The sequence below is a fragment of the Sipha flava genome, unplaced genomic scaffold (genome assembly GCF_003268045.1).
Source record: "Sipha flava isolate LNK unplaced genomic scaffold, YSA_version1 265_pilon_pilon, whole genome shotgun sequence".
NCBI classification, from domain to species: domain Eukaryota; kingdom Metazoa; phylum Arthropoda; class Insecta; order Hemiptera; family Aphididae; genus Sipha; species Sipha flava.
Window position 1 is genome coordinate 258,374 of NW_020272927.1, and position 13,157 is coordinate 271,530.

Here is a 13,157-nt window from a genome sequence, read left to right on the forward strand (position 1 = left end):
TTTTATAGTATCTTAACTTAATGAAATTATTGACTGTAATTTTAAATCTGTAAATTAACATTAAAAATAATCGAAGGAGGCATTTAGGTAGGATGGTTTTGACAATTGTCAGCAAATCCAAGAAATCTAAACATTTTTATGGACATAAAAAATACAAGACTTGCATTTATTATATTAAATATTTATACTAAAAAAATTTAACTACGTAATTTTAATTGTTTCAGATTTTCTACAACAATATGAAAATGGCGGTGCTTTTTTAATAATAGTGCGTATTTTAGTGAAAACATTAGCGCTTACGAAATACTAAAGTGTTGTCACAAAACTGAATGTAGTAGATTAATATAGACTTAACAGTGACCGTTTAATTTTTATTCAATTATTTAATTTTAATTAATATGTTAACTATAATGCGGTTGAAATTTGTAATGATGCTGTCGATGACGATTCAATGGATTTCTTATACAGGTTTGTTAACGTTGTATTACATTTTTTACGTAGTTACTTAAGTACCTTTCATATATTTTTATACATTCTAATAATTTAATGAAGGAAATAAGAATGTTATACAAATTAATAATTGGTTTGTTTAAGAATATTAAACGTTTTCGGGGTGTATACATCCCGGGTAAATTATCATAGATTAAAAATGGAATGGAAAAAAAATTATAGTATACTACACATTGATTTATGTAAATTAATTCGTATACAGTAAATCGGTTGTGGAGTAAAAATAATGTATTGCATAAAACATCAAAAGGTTTTCTTCTAAGCCAATCGTTTTGAATATTTCTGTTAAGTCGTTTGAGATGTCGTAAAAAGAAAAAAGAAAACCGTATTTATCCACCAAGTTTGTATTCAAAAGTTTTACGCGGTCAACGGTTGTTTTTTTTATCTCATTGGACTAGCACAATAAAAGATGTCTGGTTAGCAGTATACAAGAGGAAAACGTATTTTCTTGTTCGGCAGTTTTACTAATAGCGTTTGGAAACAAAGAAATTTCCCTAAAGGGCTTATACGTCATGGTCGGTGAAATCCGTATTCATCTTATACATTTTTTTCGTCACCCAATCTGTTTATAAATGCAAAATGAGTCCGAAATCGGTAACGTCGCTCAATGAAAAAAGAAAGAAAAAGGAGGTTAGAGGAGTAACGATTGAAAAGCAACTATATCCTATGGGACAAGGAAGAGCAAAATTGCATTTCTGTCCGGTCAATAAAACTTTACAACTTATTACTTCCACAAAATCTATCCCATGTGAAATCGAAGGGAACAATCGACAATGAACTAAAACACGTAGGCGGATAAAAAAATCGAGGATAATACCAGATCAGATTTCGGGGGATGATTTAAGACATTATTTCCAAGTGGTTAAGGTAGGTAGTAAAGTTTTCCACTTTCCTGGATCTAACTCTTAAAATAGGTTACAAGATGGATGAACTATTTTCTTTCTTAAAATAGAGCTTTTATTTTCTTTAAATAAACTTAAATTGTTTTTAAGCAGTTTTAATATTCAAAGATAATTGGTTTTATAGACTTCAAAATATAGAAATGACATTAATTGTTTATGTTGTTTTGAATATTCAAAATTGCTAGATTTGTTTTTTAACTTAATTTAAAAAATGGTCCAACTTAATTTAAAATAATTTATAACATTTATTTATTTTGAAATAAATATTTTCATTAAATGAAGATTACATATTTAACTATAGTTTGCAAATAAATTGAATTCATTTTTATATAGTTTGCATCAAATATTTAATAAAACTGTTCTTGCGGAAATTGTTTATAGTTAAATGTATAACTGTGGCTTGAAATTCGAAACTTTTACTCTATGTCAAAGAAATTTTTTTTCATATTCGACAACATTTTTAAGAAAACTAAGCACTTTTGGTAAGGCTAAGTTAGGTTAGATGAGGTTTGATTTGGTAAGTTTTACGATATTTACGGTATTTACTGATTTTACATAAATTTTCAACTTTAAATTAATAATAAAAAAATTGGTTCATCCAATCATAATAAAGCTTTGGAGATAGATAGAATAACATGTTTCGAATATTTAGTTTAAAAAAATGTCACCTTCGCCAATCAAGAAAATTTTAAACAGGTTGATAAAAAAAAAAACCAACCGATACTTACACTGAAAATCTAATGTACTCATATATAAACGGTGTATCTTTTGATTTTTTTTTTTTTAAATAACAGTATTAACAATCTGTATAAAAAAAAAAGTACAATAAGCAAACGGGTTTACAAAGAAATGATAATATACTTGAAGACAATGAGTAGAGAAGCTAGATAGTAATGGATCCTTAATATATTTCAGCTTGAAATTTAACATGGATCGTTTTTAATCTAAGATATGATGGCACTAACGTCTTTTAAGTCGCCGGGTGAGGTTGTCAGGGATTGTGGCAATGTATTGATTAGTGATTATTGGATAAATACGATGAAAGTAATTTTGAGTGGAATTTTTTTATAGTGTATTTTAATTGTCAATTAACTTGTCAAATGATTAAATGTAGTGATGGGTCGAATCCTGATTTTTTTTAATCGAATCAATACTTTTTATCATGTATATTGTACCTACCTACAAATTAAATCAACCATAATTATTAATTACTATTGCATTTTAAGTTTTCCTATTACCTATTCTATATTTTAATTTTTAAGCCTAAGTAATTGTTTTATTTATAATACATTTAAATTTTAGATAATTTCTTATTAGTATTATTATTTTTCAAAACCAGTATTATGCTTTCTCGTATTGTCTTGTAGCCTATAAAATATTAATTGAGCATTGAGAATTGAGTGTAATATGACAATACAATCGGTACATTTTAATAATATATAAAAAAAATAGTAATAATAACAATAATTCACAAATATAGAATGATTAGTAGAATATAATATAAGACGTAAGTTGTAAACATGTTTTTATTAACAGCACAGCCGTCGTATCGGAATATTATCATGGATTTATCCAAAATAGATTTTAACCTGTATAATAAATATGATAAAAACAAAAATAGCTAATTTATGAATGTAGATATACTGCCTCTATTGGCGATAAACAACTAATTAATGTTTTACTCGGCGGAGGGTGGATGTGTAACATGCGGCTGGAAAAATAACATTATTATTATAATAATAGTATTATTATTATAAATAATGCATAACATGCCCTTTACAGATCATCACTTTATATCGCCAATAGTTTAATTATTTCTAAATAATCATTATCAATTTTTATTTTTCAAAAATAACTTTTGAAGAATTGTAAAAATATTTGGTTTTCGAACTATCTTGGCCAGTAAAGGTACAGTTTCTAAGGTACGACATGTCGCGACGACAAGTCGTCGCGCCTGACGGCCGCAACCAGTCGTCGCGACGCTTTTCGGATAGAGTGGTTTCCAAGACGCGACAAATCGCAGCGACACAGCGTTCGTTTTTAAACTTGTTTAAGTGCGCACGTATTTTTCATATAATATAATATAATATCACAACGAATAGATATAATTTAAATATTAATAATATTATTCTTACACTATTATAATTATTAGAAGAAGAAGAAGAAGAACAACAAATTTTAGTCATCTTATCGCCAAATATTAAAAAACCTATAAATTAATTATTTATACATCGGGATAGAGAATAATTGATTATATCAAATGTCATATTTTTGAATAACATTTTTATAATTTGGATCTCTAATATTGTAAAGAAGTGTATTATTCTGGATTTCATGAATTAGAATTTCGTCTATCGACGCCGAGAATATCAGTTTTGACGTCATTATATCTACAAACGTTTCAATAGTCGTTGTGATGTGTCGCAAGGTACTTTCGCAGCAGTAATGTCGTCGGTCGCGACGACTTAAAGTTAGGTCGCTGCGACTTGTCGTGTCTTGCAAATCATTGAATAACATTTTCATATAAACAAATGTTGACGACTTGTCGCAGCGACAGCTCGTCGCGACATGTCGTACCTTAGAAACCGTACCTTAAGTTTGGTTCGACAAATATTTTCAAATTCGATTTTCGAACAGTAAAAGATGCTTGATAGTTCGGTTTGATTTTTTTTCATGCCGAGTTCGAATTTCGAACCAAACCGAATAACAAGGGTTCGGTTCGGTTCGGTTCGAGATTCGAATAGTTGGACCCATCACTAATTCAATGTTTAGGTTTTTCTGGAGTATAATATTTATACATACCAAATAATGGACGTGATTGCACGAAGGGAAATCAATAGGAAAACTTCAATTGTTTTTAGTTGTAATGGTTTGGCACAGCACCATATCTGGGAATATTTTTATACTGAAGTTTTTTTCAGAATACTAAAGAAATGAATTATGATTTTTTTAAGACTCAATGCAAAAATTTATTACCATCCGATTATTACTATCGGGATAGGACCAAACCGAATGGATAATGGATGAGCTTCCACCACCATTATTTTGCCAGCTTTCTATACTCGTATTTATATTTAACTAAAAAAATATAACTAGCAATTGAAAAAAAAAATTATTAAATGTTTTATTATTACACAAAAAAATCATAATAATTTTTTAATTGTTAATGGAATTAGACTAAATCACAGTTATTTTTATTATAGATATATATTTAAGATATGTCTTTTGGGTGACACAATTCATTTAAGTATATTACTTAAGAGTGTTTGTTTAAATTTATTTGAAATTTTTCAGTTAATTTGGTTTAAAAAGAAGACTTGGAGTATAATATTTGATAGGTGGCACGAATAAATTTAAAATATTTTGTGTCGTTTGAGTTTTTTAGAAAACCTAATACATGTTGGATAATCAATAATAAATATATGAAATTCATCAAATAATTTGATTCTATACAGTTTTTTAATATGTTTCTGAATCAAATGTTCTTTAAACAGTAAATTGTTTATTGTAAATATAAATAATGTGAAAAATGTAACAGTATCAATTTAATTTAATTTTCCATGCTAAATTTATGATTTAAGTATAAATTACTGATTTCCATAAATTCATTAGAATTATTAATAAATAAAGTATAAGATAGTTTTTTACATTATTAGTTTTGTTATAATGACTAAATGCAAAGAATTTTAAAATTATAAGATTCATTAATTATGCACTTATAAATAGAAAAATGGATTTGTAAAAATAGGTCTTATTCAAAAAAAAAAAAAAATTGTACCTAAATGATCAAAATTTTGTTTTCAAATTTAAATCATATAAACCCATAAAAATATATCTAAACATTTAAATATTTGTTTTATAATTCTATAAAAAAAATATTATTAGAAATCGAATTTTTCTGCGTGTTTTTCAGTATTATTTTTAGCTGCCATTATTTTTCATCTGTGATAAAACGAGTTGCTTTACTCGATTTCATTGGAAAACTTTCTGTGTAACCTCAAAGCTATTGTGAAAACATAACTATTGTGAAAATGTGTATTAAGAAAAGAGTAGGCGGGTAAAAAAACGATACAAATTATTACTTAAGTTAGTTTTCTATGAAATCAATATATACAGTACATACAAAACATATATTTGAAGTTTTAAAGATTTATAACAAAACTTAATCATATACATTTATCAACATTTTTGGTAGTGATTTTATATTAAAAAAAATTAATTTCTCAACATCGAATTATAAAAAATTAATGCTAAACTTTGTAATAATCATTCTGTGTAGATTTATTTCTGGAAATGTATAAAAATATATTTAAAATATAAGGCCCATTTAATAGAAACACAAATAACACGAAATTGTCATATTCAACAATCAAAAAATAATATTACTTATTAGATTAAATTCACATTAGATACTATAAATATTAACTGTAAGTTGCTAATATTTATAAAGGAATATAATAATTAGTAAATTAATTTATCTTAATACCAAATTAAGAGAGTGTAACTAGGTATTTTTTCAATCACTGTTTGTTTTTTCGTAAGGAAAAATAGCTTTTATAGTAAATTTTATTGAACAATATAGGTACTCTATGTAGTGGATGTTATGGAAATACTCTTATTGTTTACGAGTATAGTATCCATTGTTTCTTTGCTTTCGATCTAAAATTGTATGAAAAGTTTTACAACTTTAAATAAGTTATGCACTACTATATTTAACAAACCTGAGATGTTTATGGTTTTTAAAAAAATTACTTTGTACGAAAATTATTTTTATGCGGTAACAACATGTATTATAAATTAAGAACCATCAGTATTTTAATATAAATAATAAAAATGAATGAGTTGTCAACAGTACATTTAGTAAACAGCACATGATATGATACTGGAAGGATACTGTTATATCGAGTAACATAACTCTTAGACATATCAATCATTTTTTTTTTTTTATTTCATCAATATTTACTTGGAGGCCTGACCTTTTAATATTCGTTATATAAATAGCTCAGGCGCCATGTATATAGTTGGTGACATTTTATGTAGTCTGCTCTTTAAAAAAAAAAAACTTTCTTGTTTTTTGGCACATTTAATGCGTTATGAAATATATTATCAAACTGAATTTCATCAAATATGTCTGAAAGTCATACTAAGTATGCTGAGAATACCGTTTGTAAATGTGTCAAAAAGTCTAAATATGATTTAGAAGAATTCTAAAAGATGATTTAATTTTTTTTTTTATTATAGTTTTATAATGGTATTTTTCAGAATAAAGAAAACAAATATGTATGTTATTTTCAATAAAAAAGTTTTAATTAGAAAAACTATGTATTAAAATCAAATTTAATTAGTTTTTTAATCAAATATAATTTATCCTTTGATAAAGAGTATTTTATGAGTAACCTCTTAAATTAGATTATACCACGAAACTGGTACAATTTGATATAATAATTTTACTTACATTCCTTGTTAGTTGTTAGATTCAATTCTAACATTGTAGAGTAATACATTGTATGGTTTTTAAAATTATTGGTAAAAAAATATGAACTTAGTGTGCATTTTTTATGTTTTGAATTAATTTAATAATAATAGGTATGTTGGATATTTTTTAACGGGAAATTAAATATTCACAAAATGTTTAGAAAAATAGTCAATTTGATGAATGGAATAGCATTGCACACAATGATATATGGTATAGCTGGGTCGTTAAAATATATCAAAAGAGATCTACAATGACTTTTATCTTCTTAGGTTAAATTAGGTTAGTTTAAATTTATATTTATATTTGGTAAGAGTTGTTATCTGTGTATTCCCAGATTCATAAGAATATCTTCTTATTTATTATTTATAATGTATAAGTATATATCATATTACATATTTAATTTGGTAACAATATATCATAATTGTATCAATCATATGGATCATTTTTATTACTTCTAGACAATTTTTACTTTTTGTGGTAGACATGAATATATTAGAATGTATATGGAATGAACAAACTTGTGTAGTTAGGAGTAAAATACGGACTCTAAGTTTATTTTCATATATATACAGCAATTAAACTCCTGAAAAACATTAAACAAACCATTGATGAATGTAATTCGTAAAATTAATGTTGTATTTCTCTCAACCATAAACTTAAGCTGGTTTAAAGTTTTTTAAGTTCAGTTTCAATTTGTTAAAAATTATATGCAATATAAATTAGATAAAAAAAGAATTTAAATTAAAAAAGGAAAAAATTCCAAGATTGGGCGAGAGTCTACGGTCGGAAGAAATACAGAGATGATACATTGTATTGGTCTTTAAAATTGTAAACCAATGTACTATTATACCTCAAAAAAAAAAAGAAAAATGATTCTGAATGAAAGAGGTGGAGGATCAATTTATATTTCTAAAGATTATTGATACAATATTAGAAACAAAATTCTTATTAGGTTAGATTACATTTTTTATATTCTAACTTTTGCAAAAAAAGAAAAATGATACCTCAAATTTAAGAAAATCAAAAATTTCAAATACCTTTAAACAACATATTTTTTAATATATCTTTGCAATTTTCTTTTTTTTTTTTTTACTATAAAGAAAATTTTATGATAAATCTTATATCCAATTTTTAAACCTTAAATATAAAAGCTTCAAGTTTAAAGAATTTTTGACTACAAAAATCTAGTATATATTTATAATATTTATTATTTTGTTAAAGTTATTACCTATTTTAACGCTCGTAATTTTTCTTTTTTGTAAAATTCTGTTTAATTGTTTTATTAATTAGTTATAAATTTGTATGAAAAAACTTTAATTAGATTTTAGATTTTCAAGACTTTTTATTCGGTATTTTCGAAAAAGTACAAAAAAAAAAAAAAAATTAAAATATTCAATTTCTTGTAATAAACTGAAAAAAATCTTTAAAAATTATATCACCTATAGAAAACGTGAAATATTTGGTAAAAATTTGAAGTCTTCAATTGTAATTTTTTGAGTAACAAAGAGAATAATATTTTGTGTTTGTTAAAAATTGGAATTGCGTGGAAATTGAATTGTAGTCTTTTTTTTTTATAATTGTTTATCAGTTTTTCGAAATTATTAAATGAATAGTTAAAGAAATATGTAAAAAGACTCATTTATTGTTTGTCATTTATTTGTCAACTAGACAAAAATGTTTATCTTTTATGATTGCCTCAGTACCTTAATATTGATCAATACATGGTATTTAGTTGTATTATTAATATTTGTGAACATTTGTTATAAATAAATAATCTATGCAAATAATATGAGGTAATTTTATATATATATATATTATTTTAATCACAAAAATTAATATTACTTTATTGATTTTTTTTTTTTATGTAAAACTGTGTTATAAATTGTATAACCAAGATCATTTTGATTTCTGAATTTTAATATTTTCAAAAATATAGAACTTTCATATTTAGTACATCATTTACTACAAGAATATTTTAAATTAAATATTCTACATTATAAAGTAAAAATAGTACCTATAAGAAAAATAGTGATTATTATTTTTTTTATATATTTTAATATTTCTACAGTTCTTTTAAATTATCAAGAAAATTGTTTATTTCAGTCACTTTCTTGATCTTTATATGTATTTTCTACGTAATGTTTTTCTGATTATGAATATTTATTAATTAAAATATTGTCACATGATTTTTAAACACAAAATAATGATTGATATGTGTTGTTGTACCTATTAATTAGTGGAAGGCATTAAAGGCTTTCAGTTTGACAACCCAAATTATTTGCTTTTGCTTCGCCTGTTACGTACTTACACACATTCACGAAAATACAGATGAAATGTAGTTTTAGGATTGTCAGATTACTCATATCACACCTAGTGGTGTGACGGTTATATAGAATGAAAACAGAGAAAGATAGAGAATTAGTTTTAGTACTATCGGGCTTAGCATATCCACACGGGAACATGTACTCAAAATAATATACACATAAATTTATTATTTTTGCTTGACAATAACTCTGTTTCCGTGTATCATACTAGTGTGTATGTGTATGCGTGTGTATGTTGCATAACATGTGCATGTGTCCCACATAAACAACATGGAGTTAATTGAACAAACAATTATCAGGTATTGTACGAGCAATCGAACAGTTGTTGGATAAAAAAAATATTTGTAATATAGGTGTAGCTATTTCTCTGTTGGAAAATGGTATCAACTAACACTTAATACCTTTTTTGTAGAGAAGAGTGATAAAAGATTTTTTTTGTTTTTTGGACATTTTAATCTCTTACAACTTTTTATCTGTTTATATTAAATTATGATATCATAAAATTTAAAGCATATAATTGTCCCTAAATATATTTTAACATTCAAATATTTTAAGTTCTTAGACAATACTCGATTAGATACATACTATTACGCAAGTCATTGTTTAAATCACATAATTATTGATTTAGAAGAAAACATATTTATCACGTTTTTTCTCGTAGTTTTATATATACTTATTTACAGAATTTCTATCTATATTAATGCTATATAAATTATGTAGAAATGTGCTGAAAAGGACCATAATAATTAATTATAGAAGATCTATGCATTTTAAAAATTGGTTAGTACGTTTATTAAATATTTTATTATTGATATTTTAATAAATATAATTGAAATATTTAAATTTCATTGCCATTCGTTACGTGATTATACAATGTTTTTGTAATAAAAAATAACTCAAAATTTTCAAAATGATAAATTCTTTTAAAGTGAAGGCTTATTATCAACACTAATTACATATAGAGTACCTAATTTCCCCTTTTCTTTTACAATTTAATAAATATTTAGCTAATTATTAATCATATTCATCTGCCACCACAAGTTCTCTCCTTCTATTTCTTTGATATGACGTATATTACGAGTATAACACATTTTTGTCTAACATTGCCAACAATTTAATAACAATGATCAGCCATCCGGCTTTGATTCACCAAGAAGTCTTGCGTATATTTTTCTCGTTGGTTAATTTATTTTTTATTAACTGGCCATCTGCTCTCAATGAATACTCCCCAAACCATTAAAGTCATTAACTCATATTTAAGGTGAGTATATCTGGTCTATATTATACTATCTTTATACCTTTTTTTATCTTATAAATGTGTTTTTTGGTTAAATTTTTATCCGTATACTATTTGTAATACTTTTATTTCGAACGTGATAAGTCTTCTACGAGGTATGTCCAGAAAGTAAGTGTACTCAATTTTTGTAGGCTTTAAAAAAATTTATAAAAAAAAAAAAATAACGTGGTTACATTAATATATTTGTGTGCTATTTTTCTACATAGTCACCATTTCTTTCAATGCAGGTTGTGAGACGGTAGATTAATTTTTTTATGCCTGCCTCGTAGAACTCTGCCGCCACCTCCTTTGTCCACATGTCGACCATCTCCTTCACTTCCTCATCAGTTGAAAATTTTTTTCCACCCATGTGTTTCTTTAGGGAAGTGAACAAATGGTAATCTGAAGGCACCAGGTCGGGGTCGTACTATCATCTTCACTTGCTGACCAGGTCATAGTTGTATATGTTACTAAAAGTCTTGTTTACTGTTACTATAGTAACTGAGATATATTAGTATCTTTGACTTTTTGAGTTACGATTCTGATATTATCAGTAAAATGATACACATATTGTAATGTGTATCACATAATATAACACATATTATCACTCGTGATATGTTCATTCATTTCATTACAAATCATTTAAGCTATTAATATTGACGCGAGATATTTGAAATGTATCACTTTTCTGAAAGTGTAGTTATATATTCATTTTTTGTCATCTTCTTAACATGACTATGTAATTAGTTTTATCTAAAATTATTTATGTATAATATGGGCTCATTTATGGGCTTCATTTGTCTTTATAATTTTGATATTACATTCTATAGCATATCTAAAGTAATTGATCTTGTTATTATACTTAAACCGAGGTTTGTAGACTGGTATTTCATCTACTAAAATGAGTCAACTTGAAGGAAAATCAAAGATTTTTTCATAAAAATTAATATAAAGTTTTAGCCTTAGACGAGGAAATACTCGTAATAATCAATAATGAACATTGTAGTATGAAAATAAAAAGTTTACGTTAGCGGTAACAATAAATGACGTTAAAGTCTTTATGAAAAGTAATTAGATGTATTAACGTACTTTCATAGAATTGATTAATTTTAATATAATGATAAAACATAAAAATATGTAATTTTTATTTAATTTAACAAAAATGTATTTTATAAATGCCGGGTGTATGAACAAAATATAGTTGTTAATTTACTATATGTGTTAAAATATTAGTTTCCAATTAGAAATAGAGGTTCAACAATAATCTTACAAAAAGCCACTTATGATAGTATACAAAAGATGTATCATTAATCATTATACTATAATTTTGTATATGACAAGCTAATTAATTCAGAACCATTCATACAAATAAGAACTTCACTTTCACATAAAATAATAAACTTAGATTTTCAAACTTAGTTTATAACTAAAATTTACTTTTCAAATTCAAATCTTAAAAAACAATTTAGTAAAATTTTTGCTAATGAATTTTCTCTGCTCGAAATTCAAACTCAAAATAATATAAAAAATTAATACTTATCCATTTATTTAGTTTCTTGCTTATGATATTAAAAAAATATAATTAAAATACATTGTGTATATTCATGTGAACAATATCTTGGAATCAGTTGTTTATCTAGTTTAATCAAAATTTTAACGTTCGAATTTAAAATAAAAATAACTTCACTAATGTAACTTATTAAAGTAAGGTCGTCGAGATATATCACTGACGGTATGTAAACTGTGGAAAATTTACCTTTTTTCTTAATGTCCATGTGTATTATTATTACAATCTGTGACAAAAAAAAAAAAAAAAAAAAAAAAATGTAATTTTATATAATCTGCGAAAAAACCGATAAAATACATTATACAAACTGTGGCAATTTATTATATATACTAAATATACATATCGTATAAGTATATTCGTTTATCATTTAATTATGTTGCGTGCAACTATTATTAATTTTCATGATGTATATTTTAAATACAATATGCTATATAATTTGTAAATTGTAATAGGTATATTTCTATAACAAGTATATTTTACTTTTTGCGTATTTTTTTCGTCTATTAAGATCAACTTGGCCTTGTATGTTATAAATGAGTGTTCTTATGTTTTATGACCACTTTTTTTGGATTCATATTTAAATTTAAATTTAAAATTATTCAACACTATTAATTGTTTGCTATTTTGGCTCGATATTTCTGTAAATTGCATGTTAAATTAAATATTGAGGACACAACACTTCTACTGACATCCAACACTTGTAAGAAGGTACTAACTAGTATTATCACAATTAAATTTATTAAATATTATACTCTATAATATGTAAAAATTAAAAAAAATTAAAAAACTTATTTAATGTATATGAAAGTATTTATTATAATTGATGTGCTAAATGCAGACTAAAAATGAGGTTTATTAAATATAATTTTCAACCAAATATACGAGTATAGTAATGCCAGTAAATATTGAATGGTATACTTTCAAATGTATTTAAAAGAAGTATCTATAGTCGTGATTTATTTTAAAAAATCATTTTCTTCATATTATATTATTTGAATATTAATTTCAACAGTATTGAACGTTTAATATTTTATTCCAACAGGTCCATTTCCCCAGCACCCCCACTTTCAAATTTCGGGTCCGATCCGGTCCCAATCGTTTG

General features: G+C 25.0%; 1 protein-coding gene across 1 annotated transcript in view; it reads left to right on the forward strand.

Annotated features, from left to right (window-relative positions):
* Positions 1-228: 228 nt before the first annotated feature.
* Positions 229-13,157, forward strand: part of LOC112685088 (protein amalgam-like) — a 306,794-nt gene continuing 293,865 nt past the window's right edge. Inside the window, exon 1 of the mRNA XM_025556861.1 lies at positions 229-468. Within this exon, the coding sequence (XP_025412646.1) occupies positions 399-468 (70 nt within the window). The 5' untranslated portion in view covers positions 229-398. The remainder of the gene's footprint in view (positions 469-13,157) is intronic.